Here is a 27982-nt window from a genome sequence, read left to right on the forward strand (position 1 = left end):
TTACTATTTAATCTATATCAACTATAGTCTATTAAATCATAAGAGATCTTTTCAAAAGATCCTCTAACTTGATAATACTCTAAAATATTAATTTTGGTACTGACTGTTCATCAATAGGCTATAAAACAGAACACATTCACTTTTCAAAGAAAGTAACAAATCAAACCTCAAGCCAGAATATAACGCTGAGTATATTGGTTTCATAACATAATACTGTGAAGTATCCTTTTTCTTCTAGCATCTACATTAGCAACATTTCAGTAAGACAAAAAAAAATCTTAGATGACAAAAAGCAACTTAAGCACTTTGCTTTCTTTTTGTACAGCTTCTTGTTACTATTGGCACTCGAGAATAATTAATAGTTGTTTTGGCTTTCAAAGCTTTTTTAAAGTATTTAAAAATTGACTGGAGGCTAGAGGAAGGGGCTAGGTTGTGTTTTTCTGTACCAGCAGAAACCATAGGAAACTCCTTTCTTAAAACAGTAGTTGCAGGTTTATCCAAAGGCTTAGGACTTGTCACCCATTCACGGCAATGGTGCTTTATCCAGGCTAATAACTGTACATCACTTCCCAGCTGGTGTCCTACATGATGTTCAGAGTCAATGAGTGCAACAGCATATACTTTGTTCATCACTTCCCACTTTCTACGAACAAGTAAGTCCATAAAAACCAAGCCTCCATAACCATGTACAATGAAGGCAACATCCTTTCCTTCAGTCTTTGAGATGAAGTAATCCCAAATGTAAGCCATGTGTTCTTCAGGGGTGTTGCTGCATCTTTTAGGGATACACTGGAGAGGTTTCTGGAGAGAGAAAAAATTCTCTGCCTGAACCATTTTTAGGGAAGAGGACCCAATATTTTGTGTTAAAAGACCTTTCCACTCATTCTCCATCTTTAGGTCCACAAAATTGTCATTGGGGTTTAGCACAATTACATCATAATGTGCCTGCAATGCCATCTGAATACACGGTATCTGACTTCCATGTTGGAGACCATGATGTATTATTGCTTGCTGACTCCACTGACCAGCTCTAAAGGCCCCATGGTCTTGAAGAAGGACAAGAAGCACAGAATGATGACTTGTTAATGCTCTCTCACTCATGAAAAAGAAGCTTCTTGGTTCCTTATCAGCCTCTGTTGGGATATACACTTTTTGTAATTTGCATACTTTCTCCAGAAGCTCATAAATGTATTGTGCAAGCAAATGGCCAAGGGCCTGGTAGCGCTTGCTATTCCTCTCAAGGACATTTTTATAATAGTTAAAGACAAAAGGCCTTTGTGTCTCAGTGTGTCTCAATTCAGCTTTTTCATTGAAGTCATATTTAAGTTCTTCTAGTAAGTCAGATTGTTCAATAAATTTTTGGAAGCTCAGCTCCTGAGTCACTGGTAACCACTGAAAGTGAAAATCAATAATATGTCAGCAGTAGAAAAAATAAAATTTTCATCTTGTTAAATTCTTGTGGGAAATCATGCTAAAATTAAGCACTTCACCAAGACATTACCTTTTTACCTTACACTAAAGACTTTAACTCAAAATAACTGTAAATGATGCAAAGTAGTAAGACACAGTAAAGTAAGGAACAATGCCAGACCATACATAATGACAGAACAGACCAACAACCATAGCATCTTGCCCAGGAAGCCAACCCTAATAAACAGCCCAGAAAGCCAGCCTGCTAGGAGTCAGAGTTGTAGGAAAGTCAGACCACTATCTCTAGTGACAATCCGGGAAGCTAAACAATAACCTCTGTTATAACTGGCCCCAAATGACCAGGACTTAACTAGGAACTGAAAGGGTTCCTAATTTTTATCCCCACTTCCAACTTAGGACCCACCAGAGGAGAGCCAAATGTGCATCTCTAAACAGTCACACGAGATATTCTGCTTCTAGTTAGCCCACCTGCAGTTTCCCCAGGCCAATAGCCTCAGGACATCCCAACAGCCTTCCCTACTTTCTACTATAAAGTTTTCCCATTTTTCTGCCTGCCTTTGAGTCTTTGCCAAACTGCAAGTGATGGTGGCTGACTCCATTGCTACAGTGAGTGCAGAATAAATAGGTTTTGCTTTTCTCATCTGGTTGGTCTTAGTTTACTTCTACAGTAAACATTTAATAAATTTTGCTGTTAAATAAATGTCAGGGGATGGCAATGCAAGTGAAATGTGAAACAGTACAGGTTATGATCAATTTATCTTAAAATAGAGGATATGTTTATTTTGATGTCTGAGAAGAAAAAAAAATCTGTGACTAAAAAGTTAATTTAGGCAGTTATCGTGGACAGAGCTTAAAGGGAAAAGAAAAGACGTTGATAGGTTAAGTGGCTTGCCCTGAAGATTATTAATTAAATTATTATTAAATAAATGATTGGGTACTGAGGTTGTCTGACTCTAAAATTTATGGTCTTAACAAGTACATGAATACATTCTCTGCTTAACTTCTTAGTATGGACACTGAGAATCCATTATGCACTTCCAGTAAGTAGCACTGAAAATGATTTTTAGTGCCACTCTAGATCGCAAAATTAAGGCTTCAGGCAAAATTAAGATGGTGTTTGCTTGCTTTATTTTCTTAACTTTTTTCTCACTTTCTGAATCTTATTCTCTGATTCCTTTTTTCTTTTAAGATTTTATTTATTTATTTGACAGAGAGAGAGAGAGCACAAGCAGGGGGATTGGCAGGCAGAGAGAAAGGGAGAAGCAGGCTCCCTGCAGAACAGGGGGAACCCGACAGGGAACTTGATCCCAGGACCTTGGGATCATGACCTGAGCAGAAGGCCGTCACTTAACCAACTGAGCCACCCATGTACCCTTATTTTCTGATTCCTATATGTAACTGGCACTTTATGAAAGTGTTTGGTTGTCCAAAGTACCCAGCTTATCTAGACTTTTCTCTATTCTTTCCTGTTCCACTAAAAACTTTTTTGCTACTAGTGTGGCTGACCTCAGGTACTATTGTATAATTAATGTCTTTTTCCAAAGTATAAATGATAGACAGACCTAACCATCCTTTAAAAAGAGAAGCCTGGGGCCACCTGGATGGCTCACTGTTAAGCAGCTGCCTTCGGTTCAGGTCATGATCCCGGGGTCCTGGGATCGAGCCCCTCATCAGGCTCCCTGGTCAATGGGAAGCCTGCTTCTCCCTCTCCCAATCCCCCTGCTTGTGTTCCCTCTCTTGCTGTGTCTCTCTGTCAAATAAATAAATAAAACCTTTAAAAAAATAAAAGGAGAAACCTCTAGGATTAGACTGATTTAGCTTTAAATCCTAGCTCCAGATTCTGAGATTGAGTGACTTTTAGCAGGTTGCTTACCTTCTATGAGTTTCTTCAACTTCTAAGTTTTAGTTTATCTATGCTATCTAAAATAATGATCCTTATTACTCTCTATCCTGCTACTCTGCTTTATTTTTCTTTGTAGACCACATCACCACTTAATACATAATTGCTTGCATATTTTTATTAAAAATTTTTTAAAAACCATTTTATTTTATTTATTTGGGGGGTGGGGTGGGGGAGGTTGAGAGAGAATCTTAAGGAGGCTCCAGGCCCAGTGCGAAGCCTTATCTCATGACCCTGAAACCATGACCTGAGCCGAAATCAAGAATCACACAGTAAACTGACTGAGGCACCCAGGCAACCCTTGCTTCCATATTTTTAAATTATATGACTTCCCTCACTAGAAAAAGCTCTAGTAGAACAGAAATTTCATTTAACTACTATATCTCCAATACTTAGAACACCCTCTGGCACATATATCATTGATATTTTTTTGAATAAATACATGCAAAATATGTATAACATCATTTGTTTCACAAGGCTGTTGTGAGAAATTAACTAATGTAGGTAAAAACCATCTTACATAGTGCCTTACACATGAAAGGCTCTGTGAAATTAGACGGGATGATATTCCTTTTTGAGATGAAATAAAAAACCATATATATAATTCTTTCCAGCCTTCCCTATGCACTTTAACATTGTGATACTTATCCATATTAATAAATGTAGTTCTAGGTCACTCATTTTATCTGTGTATGGTATTCCATTGTTTGGATATGCCATAGTTTAACTATTTTCTTGTTGAAGAACAATTAGGTTACTCTAATTTTCCAGTATTATAAACAAAGCTGTGATGGACATTTTTGTAGCTATAGTTTTGTACACATATTAAGAATTTCCTTAGGCAAAATACTTGAAAGGAGAATTTCTAGGTTATATCAGCATCTCCCACTTTATCAGACATTGATTGCCAAATTGCTCTCTAAAAAGGAAGGTCTATTTTATAATTTGACATGGATGACCAGGTTTACACAGAAAAGCAATAGTCTCTCAGATCTAAAAGAGTGCTTACAGGTGTCTGCTTTGTTCGGTCAGAAGAGCATGCAACTTTTGATCTCAGGGTCGTGAGTTCAAATCCCATGTTGGGGGTAGAGAGTACTTAAATAAACTTTAAAAATACCCTGTTTATTCAGGTGCTGGGTTGAAAACCACCTTTTTCTATACTGAAATAAAGAGAAAGATAAAGTATATTTAAAACTCAATGAACTAGACGAAGAGTCTTGTTAGCTAGTGATTTAACTGTTCTTTTAATCAGAAAGTAAAATAAACAAAATCAGTATTTTCTAATAGCATATGGTACAACATTTAATTATTTTCCACTTTTGTTAAGTGTGTACTTAGTTGTTTGAGAGACAATTCTCAGGGGTAAAAAAACGAGAGTTTGCAAACTAGAAAAACCAAATTGCACACAGATATATAAAGGACAGGTGGGGATGGGGTGACCAGGAGCAAAGTAGGCAGTATCTTGCAGAACGAAAAGGGATACAATTCTTTAGAATCTATTTTAGCATATTTTGCTTGGTTAATATACTCCAACCTGTAACTCTCCCCTAAATTCATATCCAACTGTCTACTCGATATATTTACTTAGATGTCATACAGCCATCTCAAGCTTAACATGTCCAACCCCCCTCTTCAATCTATTCTCTCTCTACTCATTACTACCTTAGTAAATGGCAACTTTATTCTTTCAGTTACTCATGTTGCAAACTTTCCTTCTCTTTTACATTCAACCCAATCAGTTAATCTTTAAGTTCTGTTATTTCAAATATATCTGTCATTGAATCACTTTTCATCCTCCACCTCTACCACCCTAGTCCAAGTCACCCACAACTCTTACCTTCATTATCAAGTCTCCTATGCAATCTCTTGCCATAAGCTCTTATCACCCTGCAGTCTGTTTTCCACATAAAAGCTAGAATGATCTTTTCAAAGCCTCTAAACTGGATCTCACACCCCTGTTCAAAATTCTCAATGATTTCCCCTCTCTGAATTAAAACCATAGATCCTGGGATGCCTTGGGTGGCTCAGATGGTTAAGTGTCTGCCTTTAGCTCAGGTCATGATCCCAGGGCCCTGGGATCAAACTCCATTTCAAGGGCTCCTTGCTCAGTGGGTAGCTTGCTTTTCTCTCTGCCTGCAGCTCCCCCTCCTTGTGCTCTCTCTCTCTCTAAATAAATACATAAGCAAAAAAAAAAAAAAAAAAAAAAAAAGCCTAGGTCCTTATCACCACCTATAAGGTCCCACATGGTCCTTAGCTATTCAATGTCATTTCCTTGTTTTCTTACTTGCTTACTCATCCAGCTGTATGATCTGGTTCTTAGCTCTTTCTCAGGTGCGTTTCCCACCATGCTCTTGCTTATTTCACTCTAGCCACCTCTGACCTTTTTGCCCTCCACCTGTGAAGCAAGCTCCTGTTTAAGGGCATTCCCCCTTGCTATGCCTATAGCTTGGAACACTCTTCCCCTAGAGATCCATAGGGCTTTATTTCCTTCAAGTTTCTGCCCACTTGTTATCTGATCAGAGATCTGAGCATTCTATCTGAAAGGGCAAACCTCTCCAATTCTTCTTCATTCACCTACGATTCTTTCTCTCTCTCTCTCTTTCTTTCCTTCCTTCTCTTTTTTCTTTAGTTCTTTCTTTTCTCTGCTGCCTCTCTCTCTCTTAAGCACTTAATACCTACCAGCTGACATAAACTTATTTTCTGTTCCCCCCTCTCCTTCCTGCATTTAGAATGTAAGTTCCACGAGAGCAGGAACAAAGACTTTGTTTTGTTCGCTACTCTTATCTCTAGTTCTTGGAATAATACCTGAATTTTAGTCACTTAAGTATTGTTAGAATTTTATGATTTTTGCTAAGAGCATAAGGAAGTAAAGAAGAAAAGTTCTCTAGCTGTATATATAGGAGAAAGATGCATACAAAGCTTTTTAAAAATTATAGAGGTTTCTTGTATAATTTTGAAGTTAATAAATGTCAATTTAGTAATCATTTTTAGAGAATATCCTATGCATCTGTATGTTTTCTCTTTTACAAATCAAGATGGTCCATTAAAATAAAGGAGAGAAATCAAACTTTTTAGTGTTTGAAAGAATGGATTGGAATAAGGTAGCTTAGTTTTTGGAATAAGATTTTTAGAGCTGCGAAGCATGTTACTGATATTCTTAGTTAATGTGTTTAATTTACAGAGAAGTGAGGCTTTCAAAGGTAAAACACCATGCTCAAAGTAATTCAGGCAGCTCTGGGAGCCCCAGAGAAGATTCATTTTTACCAGTGATCTTATAAATGCATAATATTTAGCTCTTTATTTCATTTATCCACCAAAAATTTAGTGAAGGCATTTGTTACACACTTAGTGTCTTATATCACATGGCCTAGTCATTTTACATCGAATGGAATAATAGAGAATAGAATATAATCATTAGTGTGAATTGTAAATTAGGTCCTTCTAGTAACTTGGATTAGGTGGTTGACACAGCTGTTACTTTTTGTTCTAGGGACGGCTATTGTTTTTGTTTATTTAAAAAATTGTGGTATAATATACTAAAATTTACCATTTTAACCATTTTAGTTGTACAGTTCAGTGGCATTAAGTACATTCACATTGTTGTGCAACCATTACTGCTTCCCACCCACACAACATTTTTCATCCTGCAAAATTCTAACCTGGTAACCATTAAGGGATAACTCCTCATTTCCCCTTTGCCCCAGCCCCTAGCAAACCATTTTAATTTCTGTGAACTTCACAAGAGAGTAAGTGGGGCAACCGAATCACAGATGCAAATAATTTTAATTAGCTTGATTTTTAAGGAACTCCTTTCCTATTTAGGATCATAAAATGGTTATGCTTAATAATATTTTACATTTTTCACAGGTAAACAATAAGCTTTTATGAAAGTATAATTTTACTTTGTTCCTGGGTTTCAGCACCAAAAAGAGAGAGAGTGAGAGAAAGAGAGAGAGAAGAAAATATAAATTTAAATCTGAGAAGTTAGGGTCTAACACCTGATTACACAGTAATACCTTATTATAGTAATTATAGTCCTTTGGTATACCTAAGGACTTTTGTATATCCTATGCCATTAAGAAGCATAGAACAAAGGATGCTAAAAGTATCTAAATACTTTTTTCAATGAACATAATTTTATTTATTTGTTTATTTAGAAAAATAAAAAAAAGAATCATTTAAAACAGATTTTAAGAAAAGAATGACTATTTTGGTACAAAAGCAACATTATTATTTTCTCAACACAGAATGCAATTATGAAGGTTTTTACTAAAATTATGCCTGTTTACCACTCCATTTAATAAATTATAGAAAATAGTAGAAAATGATAAAGCTAATGAAATATTATGTAGAAGTTTCAAAAAAAGCAAACTAAATCCCATCCTCTTAGTATTCCTTCTCCCTACCTACCTCTCCCCAGGAAAGACTAAAATAGCTGTATTTTATCTGCTGAGGCAAATTTAATCCTGAGGCAAAGACATAAAAAACAGAATATTCAAGATAGAAAGAAAAAAACCTCAGATGTCACCAAATCTTTAACTCTAGAAGAGTTAAAAAAATTTTCTAGGAGAATTTTCTAGGAGAGTTAAAAAAAAATTTAGTGGACAATCATAAAGAGAAACATCCTCTAATCACTGTGGACAATGCCAACCACCCCTAAAATCCCTTCAAACTCTTATCCCTCTCCAAAAGTAACCATTCTGGACTTCTATAGGAATCACTGCTTTGCATTTCTTTACGGTTTTATCTCCTAAGTGAACAGTCCTGGAAATTATAGTTTAGTAGTTCAGTTTTGTAGTTAAAAAAATACTTGATATGTCTTCCTGGGAAAAATTTTAAACATACAGATTGTTAGTCTCCAATTCTAGGAGATTCTGATTTAAAAGTTTTGAGGTGTGACCTGGAGGTAGTGTAAAAAAAGATGCTCCCAAGTAATTCTGAAAATTAGATTTTTGAATTTACTGACTTTGTCCATCCTAGATCCTATGTTTCTTGATTTGGTTATTTAGAGGTAAGTAGGTACCAAAAGTTAAAGGCTAAAGAAGATGAGACTACCCTAAAGCCTCAGTTTTACTAAATAGTAACATAACATGAAATTTTTCTCTTAAAACTAACTAAAAGTATTAAGGCACAGAAACACTGAGTAAGCATTACATTTTAAGATAGACCACTTCAAAAGAATTAGTGGTATATGCACAAGATGCCTTGGGTTCAGCCCCAGGGCCAAATTTAGGGATCTTCAGTTAAAGGGTTGTGCATAGATTCCTTCTACAGCTTTTTGGACGAAAGATTATCCATCTGCTGCTTGAATACCTAGAATTATTGGTATACTATACCTAAATTATTGGAATACCTAGAATTATTGCAAGTTTTCATAACTTCTGGAAACAGGCTATTTCATTGCAGGGTAGTTAACAATGGCAGATTATCTTATAAAGGAAGATATCTTTAAAACTAAACAACCTATATGTGTCTTTTCATGATTCACAGGTCACTTCATTTATATGTGGAATAAAAATTTCCTTCACAGAATTCTCAGTATTCTAAAGAAAAGAATCAATTACTAATGAAAATGAAGTGAATAGCAACACAATATAGTACTCCATACATCTCTGCAAAATCTAGGCTTTCCTGGAGCCCACGATAAGAAGTTCCAGATTGTTTAGTTTTTAAAACAGGAAGTCAAGATGTTCACCATGGCAAACTGCACCTCATTACAGGGGTTCTTGGGTGGCTCAGTCAGTTAACTGTCTGTCTTCAGTTCAGGTTAGGATGGAGCCCCAGGTTAGGTTCCTTGTTCAGTGGGGAGTCTTCTCCCTTTCCTCCACCTTGCCCCTATTCTGTCTCTCTCTCTCTCTCAAATAAATAAATAAATAAATAAATAAATCTTAAAAAAAAAAAACCCACTTCTTTACATTCCTATTGTACTTAAAGTTAATTCACATGTGATGAGAAAGGGCCTTTTGCAAATTTTATTAAGTTCTCTTCAAAGAAATTGTTAATCAGGGGATAAAATAAAGGGTTGATCAATTTCACACTGCCACTTTGTCTTGAAACTATTAAAATGATACCCACTATACCCACTGTTTAGAACAAAAATACAATGAATACCTAATTTAATAACTTTATGTTCACTTTTAACGCTTAAAGAACCATACCTATTGAGATAAAACCTGTCCATTCTCTCTTATAAAATACAGGGCTGAAGAATTTCTAATCTCAAATGATTTTAAAGAATTATTTATTTATTTATTTGACACACAGAGAGAGATCACAAGTAGGCAGAGAGGCAGGTAGAGAGAGAGGGGGAAGGAGGCTCCCCGCTGAGCAGAGAGCCCGAGGCGGAGGCAGACTCCGTCCCAGGACCCTGAGATCATGACCTGAGCAGTAAGGCAGAGGCTTAACCCATAGATCCAACCAGGCACCCTCAAATGATTTTAATTTGAAAGGCTCTATACAGTGTGAGCTCAACGTACAAAAGAGAAATGACATAATTCCCAAACATACTAAAACAATCATTTTGGGGGGGGGGGTCTTTCTTACTTTTATTTAAAATGAGGAAACTTTCACCGGAGCATCGTAAAACACTATAAAATATCACTTAACCAGTCTTTCATAAAGGACAAAGTGAGGTTGTTAAGTGACTCGCTCAAAAGCAGAAAGTGAACTTTTAGTCCTTTAGTTATTTGCAATGTAGTTAACGATAAGGCAGAGATGAATACTGTAACAATAAAAATACTGGTTAAAAAGCAAATTTGAAATTCTTGAGCTTCAAGTTCATCTATCTTTAGATGTTATTCAAAACAAGTTCCAATTCAAAGAAACAAACTGACTTTCTAAAGTAGCAGAAATGGTGTATTTGGTTCAACAAATTTAAACAATATATTTGCAAGCTGAATTATTTAACTTCTTATAATTTCATTTCTTATAAGTTAACTTCTTACTGCTAAACTTTAAAACCACTTAGTTTTATGGAAGCTGCTAGAAATGGATAAGGCCTACTTACACTTTCCTGTATTATGTTCCCATGTCTCAGCTCTATTTCCATCTTTTGCAGTTAATTTGTTTCCTACAATATTGGCAAATGAATTAAGCTGGTTTGAATCTGGAATTAAATTGCTCAATTTAAAAAGTTGATTTATGAGGCACCTGGCTGGCTCAATTAGTGGAACATGAGACTTTTTGATCTCAGGATTGTAAATTCCAGCCCCACGTTGGTTACAGAGATTACTTAAAAATAAAAATAAGACAAATCTTAAAAAAAAGTTGATTTGTAAGGAAACTTACAATTGAGATAGTCTTCTGTAAGTGGTGTTCTGATTTGTTAAACAGAAATAAAATAGGGTCTCTAAATGAAACCTTTGTAGTGAATGTTAATCTCATCAAGCCCTGAAATATTGCTGCCTTTAAACTATTCCTTCCCAGTGAAACACTTCCCTGAGCTCAAACAGGCTTTTGCACCGGGAGGCTTAAGCACACCTCAGCACAGAACACAGAGTGTTTAAGAGGCTTTGACTCAAGAAGAACAAGACTGGGCTCTAGTGGTGAGTTAAGCAAGTCCTTTTTTTGGCCTTGATGAAACGGGGGGGAGGGGATGTTAAGCTCATGAAGCCCCAGGATCCCTTCTGGCTTGAAACATTCCAGTATCACTTTGCCTTTGATTAAACCGCTCTGCTGAATTTTGTTTAACTTACTGTGATTACAGCTTCCACATTTAAAAATAAATTACTCAAGTATATACATCGTGGCCAACAAAATAGGACAGTTTTAAAAACTGATGGGCCCTTTGAAAGACCTGAAAAAAAAAAAAGTAAATCAGTCTAAATATACTAGACTGAGTTCATTGAGGACTGGGCTAGTTCCCGAAGTACTGTAATAAAAGTTGAACGAATTCCAGTTTAAACCCACCCACTTTTATCACCTCAGCATTTTATATTTTAAAAAAAATTGGGGTCTGGGGGCGCCTGGGTGGCTCAGTGGGTTAAAGCCTCTGCTTTCGGCTCAGGTCATGATTCCAGCGGGGTCCTGGGATCGAGCCCCAAGTCGGGCTCTCTGCCCTGCAGGGAGCCTGCTTCCTCCCCCTCTCTCTCTGCCTGCCTCTCTGCCTACTTGTGATTTCTCTCTCTGTCAAATAAGTAAAATCTTAAAAAAAAAAAAATGGGGTCTGGTTTTTCTTTTTTTCTGGGCCTTTAAAAATGAATTTGGGGGCACCTGGGTGTTAGGCGTCTGCCTTCGGCTCAGGTCATAATCCCAGGGTGCTGGGATTGAGCCCCACATCGGGCTCCTTGCTCAGCAGGGAGCCTGCTTCTCACTGTCTCACTCCAACTTGTGTTCCCTCTCTCGCTATGTCTCTCTCTGTCAAATAAATTAAGAAAAAAAATATGACGAATTTGAATTTAAAGAGATCCTGTTACTATGACATCTTTTCCTCAGCTGATCAAATACATTTCTACTCCAAGTGCTAAACCAATAACTAGGGCAACAGGGGACTTTACTGAGCTTGGGGCCGCTCCTTGAGGACAAGTATATAGAGAGATCGTGAGTAAAGTGATACTGCAAAAAGGGTAACATTTTAATTTAATTAAAGGAGTAACGTTTTATTCTAAATTTTCTGGATGACCTCGCGAGATCTACTAAATTACAGGAATTTCTATTCCCCTCTTTCAATTTTCTGTCTACCCGGTCGTCAAAGTAAACAAAGCCTCTGACGATCTCGGGCTAAAACCATGCACGCAGCCTCACTCTCCCGTACGTGCACATATAATAAGAGAGACTGCTCTAAATAAGCACTCGCGGTGGCAAGCCGCAGAGAAAACAAGTCCCAGGAAGTGATTTCCGGGTGAGGTGGGAGGGGCGGCTGATTTCCGGTCTGAGGGCAGGCGACGGCTCTTGCGCAAGCGCTGTTCGTACTTTCCTGGCTTTTTTTTTCCCCCCCCCCCTTTCTTCTCCCCTCCCCCTCCCTCCCCCAGCCTGAGGGGTCTTGAGGTGACAGCGACTGCAACTGCAACTCCAGCAGGAGGAGGCGAAGATGGACAAGGGGAAGGCCGGGCGACGTCGATCTTCATCCGGTGAGAAAGGGTCAGAGGAGGGCTGAGCATATTCTCTAACACCTTGGGCAAATGGGAAGCACAGGCGGCGACGGGTGCTTCGGCCCAGATCTGTGGGGCTCGGGCTTCCGCTGGGATTCTGGCTCGGGCTCCGGCTCGTGCAGGGAGGGGAGGGGAAGGCAGGAGCGGAGGGGCGCGCACAATGGAAGACTCCCGGGTTGCCCCCGCCCCTGCGAGTTGAAGACCAAGTCCAAGCTGTCATCGAAGCCTTGGCCGCTTTCCACCCCAGCACCCCTTCCAGTTTTTCCTTCTTCCCGCAAACGCCTTGCTTGAGTCTCATCCGCCCAGGGATCTTCCCGGTTAGCTTGCCGCTGTCCTGCCACGCCTTCCTTTAATTCCACCAGTGTACCAGTTTCACTTCCAGCGCCTGACCCCACTTTTTCTCTTTTCCTTTGATTCTCCAGTTTGCCTCTTTCTCACCGCCTTATCTCGGGGCAGGGAGAAGCGGCTGCAAAGAGGGAAGGGTGGGGCTTGCTAATTGATCCTTCATCCCTCAGATAATTGCAGCAACGGGGTTTCGTTCTTCTCAGCAGACCCTCTTAGTAACCTTTTTCTTTTCCAGCCTCTTGCTGCTTCTTTCAGAAGTGATTAAAAAGTCAAACAAAGGATTTGAGGCCGTGCTTCCATTGTGTTTTTATTCTCAGCATATTTTTATTTTTGAAATTGTTATACGGTTTAAACGACTCTCTTCGGCTTGGGGTACTACATCTCGGAAACACAAAAGTGGAGTTAGGAGACATGAAGTGGAGCTCCTCCCAGTAACAAGTTTTTGTCAAAGATCTCATCCACTTAGAGTACCTCAATTCCTCGCGTTAAGTCCTGTAGACGAACCAGAGGAGGAGAGGGGGAGGACTCTATCTTTAGTAAGCTTTAAGTCTAGTACATAAACACCCAATGAATCAATTATTTCGTTTTATTTTCTCCTTTCTTACGGTACCGTTTGCTGAGTCAGTCTTAACAATCCCAAATTTATTAGGAGTCCCTTGTGGGAGTGTATCTCAAGCATTTTTCTGCCTTATTTGCAAAGGAGAGGTGGACAGGATTTATGGGACATTGGAAAAAGCAATTAAAAACCTGAATCCCTTTTCATAAGCAACCGTTGTTATCCTATGTGTGTGTGGGTGTGTGTGTTCTAGGGATATTCTTTGCCTTTGAAAGTATGTGTGTTACGTATATATAAAGAGAGGCCTTCAGTAGATCAGTGTTTGTTTTAATATACTTTTTTTGTCCTCTAAGACCTTAATGTAAAATTTACATGTTGGGAAGATGCACGTTGTTTATCTGGTGTCTTTTGTGTGCTTTCTAATAGAACTTTATGGGCTGATTTCCTCAGTTTAAGTTGCACAGTCTTTTTTCAAAAGTGTATTTCATCTTGGTTTAATACATTTGGGAGGGTGGAACAGCGAGATATTAACCTGGTCCTTCAGCAAGTCACATCTCCTTTCCCTTGTTACACTTAGAGTTATTTATTACAGTTAATTTGAAGCAAGTGGTTGTGGGAAGTAAAATTTGAAAACGAAGCTGTTATTTCTTAAAAGACGTTAATATATATGTTAGCTATCCCTCTGGAGACTTTTTCCCCCTGTTGACTTTCCTTTTGGAACTGTCCTTTCTCAAAAGTAATTGCTATTGTTTTAAATCTATTCTCAAATCTAATATTACCTAGCTGTTCTCCTGTATTCATCTGGTTTTAAGAGATGAATATTAGTTTTTAAGAATGACTCTAAGTAGTGTATACTTAATTTTTACATAAATTATCAAGTAAAACTAATGATCAGTTGATTTGAAGGGATTCTGTGTTCTGTGTGACATTTAAGGGCATATATTTGCCATTTCATTAGGAGTGGTTGCTAGCTTGACCTCATGACTGGAAGCGACATTTATGGTCATCAGGATTTCATAACACCCAAAGAGAGGAATTTGATTAGTAAAACAGGAAGACTTCTAAGTTAGAAGCAGAAGGTGGATAGCAGTAGAAAGAAAAAACATGTTTAAGTTTCCTCTGTGAGACTGCACTAGGTTTCCCTAAATGTTCTGAATAAGGAAGAACTGTGAAGGGTTAATATATAGTGTATTGCTCAGAACTCTTTTAGTTCCAAGTAGCAGAAACTCAGTTCCAGCTGGTTTAAGCTACACACAAAATAAGAATTTATGGACTCATGTAACTGATAACCGTAAGAGTGGGATGGCTTCCAGCATCTGCGTCTGCTTTAGGCACTGGTTGTTAAGGTGTGGTCTAGAGGCCTCTGGGTTCCCTGAGACCCTACTGAGTCTGTGAGGTCAAAACTTTTTACAATAATTCTAAGACGTTGTTTGCCTTTTCCTCTTATTCTCCCGCATATGTACAGTAGAGTTTTCCAGAGTCTGCGTGACATATATCAAGACAAATTGAATGCAGAAGCAGATGGGGAAAACAGTTGTCTTTTTTTTTTTTTTAAGGTTTTATTTATTTGTTGAGGAGAGAGAGAGAGAGAGAGAGAGAGAGCACAGACAGGGAGAGTGGCAGGCAGGGGGGAAGCAGGCTCCCTGCTAAGCAAGGAGCCCAATGCTGGACTCCATCCCAAGACCCTGGGATCGTGACGTGAGCTGAAGGTAGATGCTTAACTGACTGAGCCACCCAAGTGTCCCAAAACTGTTGTCTTTTATTAAGCTAGACATTAAAGAGATTTGCAGGTAGGTAAAATAATGCCATTCTTCTCAGTATTTTTATTTTTTAATATATATTTTTAAGTTTTAAGATTTTATTTATTTATTTCAGAGACTGAGAGAGAGGGAGAGTGAGAGAGCACAAGCAGGAGGGAGGGACAGAGGGAGAGGGAGAAGCAGTCTCCCCGCTGAGCAGGAAGCCTGTTGTGGGGCTGGATCCCAGGACCCTGAGATCATGACCTGAGCTGAAGGCAGACACTAAACCGACTGAGCCACCCAGGCAACCCATCTCCTCAGTATTTTTATTTTATTTTATTTTATTTTTTAAAAGATTTTATTTATTTATTTGTTAGAGAGAGAGAGAGAGAGAGAGCATGAGCACAGGCAGACAGAGTGGCAGGCAGAGGCAGAGGGAGAAGCGGGCTCCCCGCTGAGCAAGGAGCCCGATGTGGGACTCGATCCCAGGACGCTGGGATCATGACTTGAGCCGAAGGCAGCCGCTTAACCAACTGAGCCACCCAGGCGTCCCCTCCTCAGTATTTTTAAAAAAAATAGTTACTTTTCATAAAAAACCCTTAGTCATGCTAGCATGCAATGAGTTTATTGTTTTTAAATGAATTGGTAAATTTTTTTAAATAATTAAAAAAAAATTTTTATAAACATATATTATTAGCCCCAGGGGTATAGGTCTGTGAATCGCCAGGTTTACACACTTCACAGCACTCTCCATAGCACATACCCTCCCCAATGTCTATAACCCAATCACCCTCTCCCTACCCCCCTCTCCTGGCAACCCTCAGTTTGTTTTGTGAGATTAAGAGTCTCTTATGGTTTGTCTCCCTCCCGATTCCATCTTATTTCATTTATTCTTTTCTTAACCCCCAAACCCCCCATGTTGCATCTCCACTTCCTCATATCAGGGAGATCATGTGATAGTTATCTTTCTCCGATTGACTTATTTCGCTAAGCATAATACCCTCTAGTTCCATCCACGTCATCGCAAATGGCAAGATTTCATTTCTTTTGATGGCTGCATAGTATTCCATTGTATATATGTACCACATTTTCTTTATCCATTCATCTGTTGACGGACATCTAGGTTCTTTCCATAGTTCAGCTATTGTGGACATCACTGCTATAAACATCGGGGTGCACGTGCTCCTTCGGATCACTACATTTTTATCTTTAGGGTAAATACCCAGTAGTGCAATTCCTGGGTCCTAGGGTAGCTCTATTTTCAACTTTTTGAGGAGCCTCCATGCTGTTTTCCAGAGTGGTTGCACAAGTTTGCATTCCCATGAATTGGTAAATATTTTAAAATTAAAGGAAAAATGTCGTAAGTAAAAGAATTGCAAAAGCTCTGATTTACCTTACTTTTCTGGAATGTGCCCATGGAATCAGGAATTAAGCATAAAACACCTCTGAACATTGACAGGAGAAATTACAAAATCTATTGCTAAAGTTCACCCATGAGAAGCTTCTCATACTTTTTTCAGAATATATTGAATCTGTATTTTAAAATTATTTGTAACCCCAATGAGCATGAATACCTTACTTCCAAGTTCACTGCATATCAAAATCAGTAAACTAAATGGGACACAGGTTAAAAAATCTGGCACCAGAGACTGGTCTACTAACAGTTGAATGAAATAATAATTAAATGTGTGGGTCACTCAAGGGAGAATGACCATTAGAAACTTTTAATAACAATAAAAGTATAATGAAGTCATAGATAACAATTTTCAAATGAATCTTTGAATTAAACAGGATGGTTCAAGTGAATTTCAGGTTTTCAACTGATTGCTTCGGGCAACATCCTTGGAAATCTTTGTTGACTCTTAGTTTTTTGGTGGAATTTTACATTCTTTTTTATTTTTATTTTTTATTTATTTATTTTTTAAAGGTTTGTGTATTTATTTGATAGAGAGAGACATAGTGAGAGAGGGAACATAAGCAGGAGGAGTGGGAGAGGAAGAAGCAGGCTTCCTGCTGAGTAGGAGGCCAATATGGGGCTCGATCTCAGGACCCTGGGATCATGACCTGAGCTGAAGGCAGACACTTAACTGCTGAGCCACCCAGGGACCTCTCTTTTTTACTTTTTAAATTATTTTTATTAACCTGTAATGTATTATTTGCTTCAAGGGTACAGGTTTGTGATTCACCAGTCTTACACAGTTCATAGTGCTTACCTACCCTCCCTAAGATCCATCACCCAGCCACCTATCCCACCACCCTGCCTTCCACTCCATAACCCGCAGTTTGTTTCCTGAGACTGAAAGTCTCTTATGGTTTGTCTCCCTCTCTGGTTTCGTCCCATTTCATTTTTTCCTCTCTTCTCCCATGATCCTCTGCCTTGTTTCTCAAATTCCACATGTCAGCGAGATCATATGATAATTGTCTTTCTCTGACTGACTTATTTTGCTTAGCATAATACTCTTCTAGTTCCATCCACATCGCAAATGGCAAGATTTCATTTTTTTTTTAAGATTTTGTTTATTTATTTGACAGACAGAGATTACAAGTAGGCAGAGAGGCTGTCAGAGACAGGAGGAAGCAGGCTCCCTGCTGAGCAGAGAGCCCGATGTGGGGCTCGATCCCAGGACCCCGGGATCATGACCTGAGCCGAAGGCAGAGGCTTTAACCCACTGAGCCACCCAGGTGCCCCAAGATTTCATTTTTTTTGATGGCTATGTAATATTCCTGTGTGTGTGTGTGTGTGTGTGTGTGTGTGTGTGTGTGTGTGTGTACCACATATTCTTTATCCATCAACTATCGATGGACATCTGGTATCTTTCCATAGTTTGCCAAATGTGGACATTGTTGCTATAAACATAGGGGTGCAGGTGCCCATTCAGATCACTACATTTGTATCCTTGTAAATACCCAGCAGTGCAATTGCTGGGTCATGGGGTAGCTCTTTTTTCAACTTTTTGAGGAACCTCCATACTGTTTTCCAATGTGGCTGCACCAGGTTGCATTCCCACCAGCACTGTAGGAGGGTTCCCCTTTCTCCTCATTCTCGCCAATGTCTGTTGTTTCCTGACTTGATAGTTTTAGCCATTCTGACTGGTGTGAGGTAGTATCTCATTGTGGGTTTTTTTTTTTTTTTAAGGATTTTATTTATTTATTTGACAGAGAGAGAGTGAACACAGGCAGGGGAGTGGGAGAGGAAGAAACAGGCTCTCCCTTGGAGCAGGGAGCCTGATGTGGGGCTGGATCCCAGAATCCTGGGATCGTGACCTGAGCCAAAGGCAGACACTTAACTACTGAGCCATCCAGGCGCCCGCATTGTGGTTTTGATCGTATATCCCTGTTGCGGAGTGATGTGGAGCACTTTTTCATGTGTCTGTTGGCCATTTGGATGTCCTCTTTGCAGAAATGTCTGTTCATGCCTTTTGCCCATTTCCTGGTTGGATTATTTGTTCTTTGCGTGTTGAATTTGCTAAGTTCTTTATAGATTTTGGATACTAGCCTTTTATCTGATATGTCATTTGCAAATATCTTCTCCCATTCTGTCAGCTGTCTTTTGGTTTTGTTGACTGTTCCCTTTGCTGTGCAGAAGCTTTTGATCTTGATGAAGTCCCAATAGTTCATTTTTGTCCTTGCTTCCCTTGCCTTTGGCAGTGTTCCTAGGAAGAAGTTGCTACAGCTGAGGTCGTCGAGGTTGCTGCCTGTGTTCTCAAGGATTTTGAAGGATTCCTGTCTCACATTGAGGTCTTTCATCCATTTTGAGTCTATCTTTGTGTGTGGTGTAAGGAAGTGGTCCAGTTTCATTCTTCTGCATGTGGTTGTCCAATTTTCCCAATACCATTTGTTGAAGAGACTTTTTTTTCCATAGGACATTCTTTCCTGCTTTGTTGAAGATTAGTTGACCATAGAGGTGAGGGTCCATTTCTGGGTTCTCTGTTCTGTTCCACTGATCTATGTGTCTGTTTTTGTGCCAGTACCATACTGTCTTGATGACGACAGCTTTGTAATAGAGCTTGAAGTCTGGAATGGTGATGCCACCAGCTTTGTTTTTCTTTTCAACATTCCTCTGGCAATTTGAGGTCTTTTCTGGTTCCATACAAATTTTAGGATTATTTGTTCCATTTCTGTGAAAAAAGTTGATTGTATTTTGATAGGGTTTACGTTAAATGTGTAGATTGCTTTAGGTATCATAGACATTTTCACAATATTTGTTCTCCCAATTCATGAGCATGGAACGTTTTTCCATTTCTTTGTGTCTTCCTCAATTTCTTTCCTGAGTACTTTATAGTTTTCTGAGTACAGATTCTTTGCCTCTTTGCCTAGATTTATTCCTAGGTATCTTATGGTTCTGGGTGCAGTTATAAATGGAATCGAGTCCTTAATTTATCTTTCTTCTGTCTTACTGTTGGTGTATAGAAATGCATTGATTTCTGTGCATTGATTTTATACCCTGCCACTTTACTTAATTCCTGTATGAATTTTAGAAGTTTTGGGTTGGAATCTTCTGGGTTTTCCACATAAAGTATCATATCATCTGCAAAGAGTGAGAGTTTGACTTCTTCTTTGCTGATTCAGATGCCTTTTATTTCTTGTTGTTGTCTGATTGCTGAGGCAGGACTTATAGTACTATATTGAAAAGCTGTATTGAGAGTGGACATCCCTGCCGTATTCCTGACCTTAGGGGAAAAGCTCTCAGTTTTTCCCCATTGAGAATGATATTTGCTGTGGGTTTTCCATAGTTGGCTTTTATGATATCGAGGTATGTACCCTCTACCCTACACTTTGAAGAGTTAATTAAGAAAGCATGCTTCACTTTGTCAAATGCTCATCTATTGAGGGTATCTTATAGTTCTTTTTCTTTCCTTTATTAATGTTGTGTATCATATTGATTGATTAGCGGATGTTGAACTAAGCTTGCAGTCCAGGAATAAATCCTACTTGATTATGGTGAATAATCCTTTTAATATTCTGCTGGATCCTATTGGCTAGGATTTTGGTGAGGATTTTAGCATCCATGTTGATGAGGGATATTGCTCTGTAATTCTCCTTTTTGATGGGGACTTTGTCTGGTTTTAGGATCAAGGTAATGCAGGCCTCATGAAATGAGTTTGGAAGTTTTCCTTCCATATTTTTTTTGGAACAGTTTCAGAAGAATAGGTAATAATTCTTTAAATGTTTGGTAGAATTTCTCTGAGAAATTGTCTGGCTCTGGGGTCTTGTTTGTTGGGAGATTTTTTGTTGAGTGCTTCAATCTCCTTATGGGTTATGGGCCTGTTCAAGTTTTCTGTTTCTTCCTGGTTCAGTTTTGGTGGTTTATTTTTTTTTTTTTATTTTTTTTTTTTAAAGATTTTATTTATTTATTTGACAGAGATCACAAGTAGGCAGAGAAGCAGGCAGAGAGAGATAGGAGGAAGCAGACTCTCTGCTGAGCAGAGAGCCCGATGCGGGGCTCGATCCCGGGACCCTGGGATCATGACCTGAGCCGAAGGCAGAGGCTTTAACCCACTGAGCCACCCAGGCGCCCCAGTTTTGGTGGTTTATATGTCTATAGTAATACATCTATTTCTGCCAGATTATCTAATTTGTTGACATATAGTTGCTCATAATATGTTCTTATAATTGTAGCTCTTTGGTATTGGTTGTGATCTCTCCTCTTTCATTTGTGATTTTATTAATTTAGGTCCTTTCTCTTTTGTTTTTGGTAAGTCTGGTCAGGAGTTTATCAATCTTATTAATTCCTTGAAAGAACCAGCTCCTAGTTTCATTGAGCTGTTCTACTGTTCTTTTGGTTTCTATTTCATTGATTTCTGCTCTGATCTTTATTATTTCCCTTCTCCTCCTGGATTTAGGCTTTATATGCTATTCTTTCTCCATCTCCTTTAGGTGTAGGAGTAAATTGTGTACTTGAGAACTTTTTTTGTTTCTTGAGAAAGGCTTGTACTGTTATATACTTTCCTCTTAGGACTGCCTTTGCTGCATCCCAATGATTTTGAACAGTTATGTTTTCATTTTCATATGTTTCCATGAATTTTTATAAATTCTTCTTTAATTTCATATTTGACCCATTCATTCTTTAGTAAGATGGTCTAGCCTCCATGTATTTGAGTTCTTTCCAACTTTCATCTTGTGGTTGAGTCCTAGTTTCAAAGCATTGTGGTCTGAAAATATGTAGGAAATGATCCCAATCTTTTGGTACTGGTTGAGACTGATTTTTGACCCAGGGTGTGATCTATTCTGGAGAATGTTCCATGTGCATTAGAGAAGAATGTGTATTCTGTTGCTTTGGGATGGAATGTCCTGAATATATCTGTGAAATCCATCTCGTTCAGTGTGTCATTTAAAGCCCTTATTTCCTTATTGATCTTTTGGTTAGATGATCTGTCCCTTTCAAAAGTGAGGGGGATGTTAAAGCCCACTACTGTTACTGTATGATTGTTGATGTGTTGCTTTGATTTTGTTGTTTATTGGGTTATATAATTGGCTGCTCCCATTTTAGGGGCATAGATATATAAAATTGTTAGATCTTCTTTTTGGATAGACCCTTTAAGTATGATATAGTGTCCTTCCTCATCTCTTATTATAGTCTTTGGTTTAAATTCTAATTCGTCTGATATAAAGATTGCCTCCCCAGTTTTCTTTTTTTGTCCATTAGCATGGGAAATTGTTTTCTACCCCCTCACTTTAAATCTGGAGGTGTCTTTGGGTCTAAAATGAGTTTCTTGCAGACAGCATATCAATGGATCTTGTTTTTTTATCCATTCTGATACCCTGTGTCTTTTGATTGGGGCATTTAGCCCATTCACATTCAGGTAACTTTTGAAAAATATGAATTTAGTGCCATTGTATTGCCTGTAAGGTGACTGTTAATGTCTCTGTTTCTTTCTGATCTATGTTACTTTTAGGCTCTCTCTTTGTTTAGAGGACTCCTTTTAATATTTCTTGTAGGGCTGGTTTGTTGATTGCAAACTCTTTTAGTTTTTGTTTGTTCTGGAAGCTTTTTATCTCTCTTTCTATTTTTAATGACAGCCTAGCTGGATATAGTATTCTTGGGTGCATATTTTTCTCATTTAGTGCCCTGAATATATCATGCCAGTCCTTTCTGGCCTGCCAGTTTTCTGTGGATAGGTGTGCTGCCAAGCTAATGTTTCTACTGTTATAGGGTACAGACCTCTTTTCTTGAGCTGCTTTCAGAATTTTCTCTTTGTCTCTGAGATTTTAAAATTTTACTATTAAATTTGGGGTGTTGACCTGTTATTGATTTTGAGGGGGGTTCTGTGTGTCTCCTGGAATTTGATGCCTGTTTCCTTCCCGAGATTAGGGAAATTCTCTGCTATAATTTGCTCCAATATATCTTCTGCCCTCCTGTCTGTTTCTTCTTCTGGGATCCCAATTATTCTAATATTGTTTCGCTTTATGGTATCATTTGTCTCTTGACTTCTCCCATGGTGACCCAGTAATTGTTTATCTCTCTTTTTTTTTTTTTTAAAGATTTTATTTATTTATTTGACAGAGAGAGATCACAAGTAGATGGAGAGGCAGGCAGAGAGAGAGAGAGGGAAGCAGGATCTCCGCCGAGCAGAGAACCCGATGCGGGACTCGATGGAGGACCCTGAGATCATGACCTGAGCCGAAGGCAGCGGCCTAACCCACTGAGCCACCCAGGCGCCCTGTTTATCTCTCTTTGTCTGAGCTTCTTTATTCTCCATCATTTGGTCTTCTATATCACTGATTCTCTTTTCTGCCTTACTTATCCTAGCAGTTAGAGCCTACCTTTTTTGTTGCATTTCATTGATAGCTTTTTTGATTTCAACTTGGTTAGGTTTATTTCTCCAGAGAGGGATTCTCTAGTATCTTCTGTGCTTTTTTGAAGCCCAGCTAGTATCTTTATAATTGTCATTCTGAACTCTAATTCCGATAGTTTACTAATGTCCATGTCAATTAGGTCACTGCCAGTTAGTACTGCCTCTTGGTTTTGTTTTGTTTTTTTTTTTTTGAAGTGAGTTTTTCTGTTTTGTCATTTTGTCCAGAGAAAAATAGATGAATGAGAGAACAAAATGCTAAAAGGGAAACAGTGATCCCGGAAAAATATACACTAAACAAATCAGAAGAGACCCAAAACTGGGGGGGAAAGAAAAAAAAAAAAGGAATATAATCAGGCTTTTGGAAAGAACAGAGCCACACACTAGATTTTGGTTGAATTTTGGTGTGCTAGAAGAAACTACCTCTTAAATTTTTAAAGAAAGAAAAACTTATAAATACCCCCAAATCAGGGTAAATACAATGAAGGGATGGGATTGTAAAAATGAAAATTAAAAAAGATTTTAAAAAATGAATCAATAAGATACTAAGTTGGTTGAAAAAAGAAAGAAGAAAAATTAAAAAAAATAAAAAGGAGCGAATGTAATCAGATGGGTGAATAGAACAATGTCATACACTAGATTTAGGGTATAATTTGGCCTGTTAAAAGCAACTGCATCCCAAAATTTTAAAGAAAGAAAAACTTATATTTATACAAAAAATAAGGTTAAATACAATGAAGGGGTAGAATATGACTTTAAAAATGAAAATTAAAAAATATTTTAAAATTGGAATTGATAAGATAAGAAGCTTGTTGAAAAAGAAGAAAAGCTCAAAGAAAGATGAAATAGAAAATAAAAAATAAAATTAAAAAATTAACTTTGAAAAACTAAAGAATCATGGGAAAAAAGCCATGAATTCTATGTTCTATATTCCCCGAGTGCTGGAGTTTTGCAGTTCTCATTGATCAGTAAACTTGGTCTTGGCTTGATGTTCTTGCTGATCTTCTCGGGGAGGGGCCTGTTGCAGTGATTCTCGAATGTCTTTGGTCCAGGAGGAATTGCACCACCATGGCCAGGGACGAGGCTAAGTACTTTCTTGGGTTTGCTCTCGATATCTTTTGTTCCCTGAAGGCTTTTCATGCAGCTTTAGAGGGCAAGAATGAAAATGGCAGCCTCCCAATCTCTAGTCTCCGAGGAGCTGAGAGTTTGCACCCCAATCCTCAGTGCACCCTAGAGAAAAGCAGTTAATCACTCCCGCTTCCCTGGTCTCCGACCACACTCCATGCTCACCTGGATTGTGACTGAGCATTTCTATCTCTGGCACATGACCCCATTTGGAGTCTCCAAACCCAGCAGTTTCCTTTGCTGCGCTTCGTGCCACTCCTCCCAGGGGAAGAAGCAGAGTCTTCCTGGATCGGCCACTTGTTGGGCTGAACTGTGCTGCAGATCACGGTTTATGGCAGCCCTGAGCTGAGAATTCACTCCTTGGCTCACTACGGCCAACTTCCCCACTTCAGTACGTGGGAGCTCTGCCACACTCAGGCACCCTCAGTCTTTCTTTGACCCTGAGAGTCCTGAAACCACACTGTCCCAGGGAGGATTCCACCCCTGCTTAGCCACTGGAGCAACCTCCCTCCCCAGAGCAGACTTCTAAAAGTTCTGATTTTGTGTGCTGCTGCTCTGTTGCTTGGCTGGTAGCTGGCTGATGGAGGCTTTCTCCCACCCTGCAGTCTATCTTTCAGTGTATTGCCTCGGATTCACTTCTCTGCATGTCCCACCTTCCAGAAAGTCGTTGCTTTTCTGTTCATAGAGTTGCTGCTATTCTTTTCTTCGATGTCCTGTTGAGTTCATAGGTGTTCAGAATGGTTTGATAACTATCTAGCTGAATACCTGGGACCATATGAAATTTAGGTCTTCTACTCCTCTGCCATCTTGCTAGCAAAGGCACTCTCATTTAACTTAAGGATACATATTTTTTTTTTTTGAGTACTTCGGTAGCAGGCAGTGTACTGAGAATTTACAAACTTTAGTTCTTTCAGAAACCGCATAAGGTGGTTATTATTTCTGATCTACAGAGGAGGAAACTGGATTTTAGGGAGGGTAAACAACCATTAGCAATAGCAAGCAAGAAATAGCTGAGATTCAAAATCTGGTCTTTCTAATTACAAAATAGGTAATTTTATCTTCTTTTACTGCCACAGGACATTAGGTAGTCTTACTTGGGAAAAATAAGTTTATCTGGACCAATATGATTGAGAATTATAGTTATAAGAAAATTTTATTTATTGCAGGAGTTTTAGAGCTTTTTGCTGTTATACATTGTGCCTCTTCAGGAGAGTAATTGAGCATGCACTGTTGTTCAAACTTGCTTGATTTTGAAACTCTTCCCTCTGTCCAGTGTCATCTTGAGGATCTGAGTGTCCCATGCTGATACAACTTTTTTCAGTAGGCTCAGGTGATGTCTACATATTTTGCATTGTAAGTGTAATGAGCCATGATTGAAGTTCAGTATCAGAATTTGTAATTAATCACGATTAAAAACTACATTATTTGTGTAGATGTTAGCTGAAGCCATGGGAATGAATAGAATTACACACAGATGATATAGATTGAGAAAAGTCTTCAAAGTAAGGAGGAATAGACATTGGTAGGCAGATAGGCAAATCAGGAAAGAGAGGTTTGGGAAGCAAGGTAGGAGTGTGAAAAGCAATGTAGATTAGAGGTAAAATAGTGTGAGGGTCCTGACTTTGGCAGTTAGGGGGTCACTTTGACCACTGGTTGTAGTAGGGACAAAAGCCAGATTTTAAGAGGCTGAATGAAACAAGGAAAATAGGATGTAAAAAAAATTTCTGAAACAAGTTGGAGTAGGAAATAATGTAGAAAGGAATTTTTTTTCATTAGACTCTAGAGACTTAAATCAAGTTGGCAGGGAGTGGGAAAGGGGTGAGTAGAGAGAGAAAGATAGTAAGTAGGAGATAATTGATGGGGTGAGGTTTCAGAAGAAACGGGGAGATTGGAATAGAAAGATGGCTTCTTGAGATGTGCAGAAAGGGAAGATGGATAAAAATACATAGAATTTTGAGAAGTTAAGGCTATTAGAGTCATGCTTCTATGCAAAGTAAGGAAAAATAATCTTTGGAAAAAGGACTGTCAAGTGGTATTGGTAGCTCAAAATGGACTAGGTGGTCAATTAGGTATGAATAAAGAAATTGTTAAGTAATTTTGAAAGTCATTGAAATAAGTGTAAGTTTTGTAGTACTACTACTACTAGTAAGTGTAAGTTTTGTAGTACTACTACTACTGCTACTACTAGTAGTAGTTGCGTTATTATTATGTGACTTTCTTCAGCAGTGCTATGGAATCTAGCAACAAGAATTTGGAAAAAAATGAATTTAGTTCTAATTAAGGTTTAAGGGTAGGACAAGACATGGGGCAAAAGATGGGTTCACCGTGGGACGCCTGGGTGGCTCAGTTGGTTGGGCAGCTGCCTTCGGCTCAGGTCATGATCCCAGCGTCCTGGGATCGAGTCCCACATCGGGCTCCTTGCTCAGCGGGAGCCTGCTTCTCCATCTGCCTCTGCCTGCCACTCTGTCTGCCTGTGCTCACTCTGACAAATAAATAAAATCTTAAAAAAAAAAAAAAAAAGATGGGTTCACCGTGAGTGAGGAAATGAAAGGTCAAAGAACTGTGGGTTGTAGAATGAAGTTCACTTCTGAGTACTTGAGAAGTATAACAATATTCCTTAAATCCATTCACAAATGTATGTTGCTGAAATGAGGATATGTAGAAGTTTGTTGGAGTGAATTAAAGTGTCTCTTGTTTTGAGGGAGTTGATTTATGGAAGTTTTAGAGCTTCACAATGATGGTAAATTTTAGAGATAGAGAGGAAAACTATGAATCAAGTATCAGAGAATTCTGGGAATGTTGGAGAGGGTATTGGTCAGTACATGGGAATCACAAATATAGCTAAGGTAATATAATCAACTTAGGGGAATTTTAAAGGAGAATTATTGGAATAAAGATAAAATATTAATTGGAAGTGGTGGTGGGAGGAGGAAATTGTTAATCCATACTCCCGATTTTATAAGTGTGAGAAGAATCTTGAGGAGAACTTTAAAAAATTAGCATAGTCAGTAAAAAGCTAGGATTCAGGTAAACTAAGGTGGAGGAAATGCTCCAGGAAAAGATTCAGAATTTAAGAATGTTATACTGATTCTGGAAATGAATTTAGTGGGCAAGGGAAGAGATGGAGAAGAATGTGGATGATGGGTAGAATTGAATACATAAAACATGAGAGACCAGCAAGACAATAGGCGGTGGGGACTGACATCTAGGGTGGTGAATGTGATTCCTAGGTCTGATGATGGAAGACAGAGAATTGGAAAGTAGATAAGAGAGACATGGTAACTCAGGGAATGGGTTATGGGTAGGATTTGTAACTTCAAAGATCCAGATTGGAACTTTGTTATTATGGTGTTGTCTCAAAACTGCCTTTGAGGTGGGTAACTCTAATAGGAGTCTTTAATAATTTAGAAGGCTAATATGGGCTGCTTTATCCTACTTTGTATTTCCTATTAATGATAACTCACCTCTTGCGTGCACCTGGAATGTACTGTTCTTTCATCCATTTCTGCCTATCTAAAATTTGCTCATTATCTAAAACTTCAAAGCTCAGTTCAGTTGTGTCTTTCCAAGAACTATATCCTAATTAGCTCAAACTTAGAACAAATCATATCTATTTCTGAACTTCCATGGGTCTTAGCACCTCTTACATGATATTTATACTAGTTTCCATCATATATTTATTGTTTTAACTTCTGTTGTTACTCTGTTAACTCTGACACAGGGACTGTCTTATTAATCTTATATCCCCACAGCATCCAACATGCCTGGAGTGTACTGGTTAAGAAAGCTACCTCTGGGGGTGCCTGGGTGGCTCAGTCAGATAAGCGTCTGCCTTGGGCTCAGGTCATGATCCCACACTCTTGGGATGGAGCCCTGCATCAGTCTCCCTGCTCAGCGGGGAGCCTGCTTCTCCCTCTCCCACTCCCCCTGCTTGTGTTCCCTCTTGCCGTGTGTCTCTCTGTCAAATAAAGAAATAAAATCTTAAAAAAAAAGATAGCTACCTC

At 38.6% G+C, this 27982-nt stretch overlaps 2 protein-coding genes across 7 annotated transcripts in view; one reads left to right on the forward strand and one right to left on the reverse strand.

Moving 5' to 3' along the window:
- Positions 1-297: 297 nt before the first annotated feature.
- Positions 298-5204, reverse strand: LOC111146498 (putative protein FAM172B). The gene is made up of 2 exons (XM_022502042.1): positions 5169-5204; positions 298-1392 (listed from the first exon to the last, which is right to left on the reverse strand). Exons 1-2 carry the CDS (start codon positions 5202-5204, stop codon positions 298-300), a joined length of 1131 nt encoding a protein of 376 aa, XP_022357750.1.
- A 7074-nt stretch (positions 5205-12278) lies between these two features.
- LOC111151324 (SUMO1/sentrin specific peptidase 7) overlaps positions 12279-27982 on the forward strand; it is a 159523-nt gene continuing 143819 nt past the window's right edge. For 5 of the 6 annotated variants that reach the window (XM_022509258.1, XM_022509267.1, XM_022509277.1 and 2 more), the window contains exon 1: positions 12335-12399. In XM_022509258.1, coding sequence (XP_022364966.1) covers positions 12360-12399 — 40 coding nt within the window. In that variant the 5' untranslated portion in view covers positions 12335-12359. Of the gene's footprint in view, positions 12400-27982 lie in introns of all 6 variants that reach the window. The other variant, XM_022509240.1, reaches the window with a different exon arrangement.

This window comes from Enhydra lutris, unplaced genomic scaffold (genome assembly GCF_002288905.1).
Source record: "Enhydra lutris kenyoni isolate GAN:26980312 unplaced genomic scaffold, ASM228890v2 scaffoldscaffold2, whole genome shotgun sequence".
Classification (NCBI taxonomy): domain Eukaryota; kingdom Metazoa; phylum Chordata; class Mammalia; order Carnivora; family Mustelidae; genus Enhydra; species Enhydra lutris.

Bases quoted from the DNA above. Each gene is read 5' to 3' on its own strand.
- LOC111146498 (XM_022502042.1), bottom strand. From the start codon at position 5,204: ATGGCAAGAGATTGCATAGGAGACTTGATAATGAAG. The intron at 1,393-5,168 runs GTAAGAGTTGTG...TTTCACTTTCAG, and splicing joins TAGGAGACTTGATAATGAAG to TGGTTACCAGTGACTCAGGA.